General features: G+C 42.5%; 2 protein-coding genes across 2 annotated transcripts; one reads left to right on the top strand and one right to left on the bottom strand.

Moving 5' to 3' along the window:
* Positions 1-1220: 1220 nt before the first annotated feature.
* Positions 1221-2488, bottom strand: PHALS_09525 (creatine kinase; the record flags this gene model as incomplete). Its single annotated transcript, XM_024723792.1, has 4 exons — positions 1221-1420; positions 1481-1824; positions 1894-2405; positions 2465-2488. 4 exons carry the CDS (start codon positions 2486-2488, stop codon positions 1221-1223), a joined length of 1080 nt encoding a protein of 359 aa, XP_024571772.1.
* A 474-nt stretch (positions 2489-2962) lies between these two features.
* PHALS_09524 (uncharacterized protein) lies at positions 2963-3233 on the top strand (the record flags this gene model as incomplete). Its single annotated transcript, XM_024723781.1, has 2 exons — positions 2963-3044; positions 3127-3233. The coding sequence occupies 2 exons, from the start codon at positions 2963-2965 to the stop codon at positions 3231-3233; spliced, it is 189 nt and encodes a 62-aa protein (XP_024571771.1).
* Between the last annotated feature and the right edge of the window lie 46 nt (positions 3234-3279).

The raw sequence follows: 3279 nt of genomic DNA, 5'->3' as shown, positions 1-3279 counted from the left end.
GGTGAGCTTAAGGCAACGCCTACGAACTCTCCTTTGGCATAATGCACACGACCAGTGACCTTGACAACCTGGCACATATCCATAAGCCTTTCCTCTCTTATTAAAACTTTCTCAAACACATACGTACCCCCATATGCATTCCATGAAGAAAATTTTAACTTCCAATATTTGGTGCTGAAATGACGACTGCATTGGTTCTGGTCTCACTTGTAATGTCTGAACAACATTCTGTTCTTTTCTCCGAAAAGAATCGGCTGTGGTTGCGTGAAAAGCATTGGAATAGATCGCAACTCTTCTTTGGAATGAAGATCCAAATAACACGTCAAACTTTACCTTTACTTTCGTCGGAATGCTGAATGAGTCGTCCGAACCTAAGTCTACAGGGAACAGATCTGGATGACCTTGTGTGTGTGACTACGATTTAAATGATCATCGATAAGCCTGAATGCTGCCGAAATTTAGCAGTCCCTGCTGGATCCGGAATTTTATCCGGATGAAATTGAAGTGCCAGCTTTCGATACGCCTGTTATACTTCTTCTAGACTTGCTCCTCTTGTCAACCCTAACGTACGATACTCTTGGCGAATAGTCATGATCATGGTGGAAGAAAGTAGCACAAAGGGACCCAAGTCTTAGAACTACTAATGAAAAAGTTGATCAAAGATACAAATTACTTAAATCTGGAATTGTGTTATTCTTTAAGCCGTACAAAGCAAGATGTATCTGTACAACATTCGATTTGTGTTGCCTTTACGATACTGTGCATATCAACTTTCTACGTTGTATTGGAATGTCATGATGAAGTCGAAATATGGTATGTTCATCATACTAATTATAATCTCATTGCTTTTTGTCACGGAGATCAAAGTGTAAGCAAATCGAGGGAATAAAGAAAAGAAGTCAAGAAATAGGCTTTTCGATGAATTCGAGTAGTGCGATCCATGGCAGACTATACATTCAGCCACTTCGTGAGCTCTGAGACGTGAGACTTCCTTAAACCGACTGGCAAGACACTTGACTGAAATTGTCATCTCGCAGTATTGTACTTTGCCTCAAGAATGTGAGAACGTGGGTGACGAATATGACAACGACGGTCTGAATTTTTTTTTACAGTTGATGATTATAATTTTAGGAAAGGCGGCGTTAGATTGATTATGATAACGCTGGCTTTTTCTTAAGTTAGCTCATTCCTTCACCAGCGATTGTTTAGATGAGTGACACCTACACGTCCGCGTAACTTTTGCCATTTTCCCATTCTTTTTCTAGCTCAATGAGCTTTCCAGCTACATCAATCATGGTCAAGAAAAGCTCCACCTCCGGCTTTCCGATCCGAGACTTATTCAAAATATCCCACATGCCACCAATAGCAGCTGAATGTTCACCAGCAGATCCTCTTAGTTGCAAGCCAAGAAGTGTGCACACTGCTTAAAGAGCGTGCGGATCACTGTCCAATTTCTCAAGTTTAACAAACAAACTCGTACGCAATCCTGTACCCATGTGCGATGGGCACGCACCGAGAAAACCAAGATGCTCATTGTGCGTGAAGCTATATCTATTCGCTTTAACACTAGCCTCTACAGCTTCAACAGCTTTGACCCATCGGGCAAAGACTTCAACGATGTTTCCATCACTCTGCATTGAAATGACACGCATGTGATCTTCTTCATTCCACCAGACTAAAAGCGTCTTTTGGTCATTGTGAAAAACACCACGTCCACTTTGCCAGTTACGTGCAGCACCAGCACCCGTAAGCAAGGTACCACCCCAGGTTTTTGAATGAGAGAATATTTTTTCTGAAGTTGATCTTTCTCTTCCTTTCGTCATGCTGCTCAACGGATAGTATTATCCTTTTAGTTCAACGGTCAAGGTCGACAGTCCCGTTGCAAGAAGATACTTCACCTTCAAACGTTCCGAATGCGTCGTTCCAGGTGGCAAACTAAGACCACGAATATTACGTCCAGCACCCACACGTATCGACTGTACATATGCATTATTAATCATCTCGGCATTTTCAAGCTTTGATACATCCATATCGGTTAGGTGCTTATCTTCTGGTTTATATCCATACCATCCTTCTATACACAGGGTCATAGAGTCCTTAAAAACTTGATAACGCTCTTCATCACCAGCTACAACACCAACTCTAAGGTGTGGGTTATTAATGCCAGTTTGAATCGCCATATCCAGTGTATACCCCTTACTCGAATGTTTATACTTCAACTTGTCATATAATGTTTTCGTCAAGTGTTTAGCCATTAAACTGCGATGTTTTGGAGTAAAATTTGGAAAATTGTTTTCTTGTGATGGCAATGCTGTCGTCGACGCAACCAATAGAGCACCGGCACCAACTTGAGCCAAATATTCACCCGCCAACCCACGTGGTTGTAAGTGTAGAAGTAAGCAAACCTTTTCAAAACAAGGTCTCAGTCAATTTTGGCAGTTTGACCATATCGAAGTCCCGTTACCAAATTTGATGGACAGATGTTCATGATACAGACGTAGAGTGCACCTTATATAAGTAAACAGCTCCGTCGTATATCTCTCGACGAGGGCAGGGAGTCAGGTCAGACGTCGGAGGGTCGCTTAATCTTTTCTCACCGGAGAGTATTGCTGCCTCCTCTTGGGGATTGGCCTCAAGGTCGTCAGTCGCGTGGACTGCACCTATCTCAGAGAATCACGGATCCATAGGAAGCTGCGTAGCTGGAAGGACCCTTGATGCAAAAAAACCTTGTAGGATCAGGCACTGTACGGTATAAAAGGAGAAAAATGTATCCCACGCTATGGGTGCTTGTTGGGCGTTTTCTTTGCGCACTGTATGACGAAGACAAAACGTCTTTACATAATCCATTAGAACTAGTACGTTGATCTCTCTGAGATGTGATGTGAGCACGTGTGCAGGCATCAAACCATAATGGGGTTCCCACGCTTTTTAAAAGATTTGTTAGGGTCTGTGCCATATCGACATGTTCTGTACTAAGTTACTGGCTAAGGCACGTCACACTCGTAAGACCCACAAAGATAGGACTGGATATCTCCAGGATCTGCGTGTGTACTATGCTGTTGATGACAGCAAAAGCCAAAAGTAAATTTCGTCAGCTTGATACATTTAACTGCCTGCATTAAATAGAGCGAATTGAAGCGAAAGTTTTCCAAGTTTTCCAAGTTGCCCAGTATGTCGCACATAGCTTTCAAGGTTTGCCTATTTTAGAGGATGCATTTTCCAGCCACCGTTAAAAAACCATTACTATTTTTGCCGACAGAAGACACACAGCGACTGGAT

Source organism: Plasmopara halstedii, assembly GCF_900000015.1.
Source record: "Plasmopara halstedii genome assembly, contig: Scaffold_42, whole genome shotgun sequence".
Lineage (NCBI taxonomy): Eukaryota > Oomycota > Peronosporomycetes > Peronosporales > Peronosporaceae > Plasmopara > Plasmopara halstedii.
Note: the sequence above shows the minus strand (reverse complement) of the source record. Positions and strands in the feature narration are given on the sequence as shown.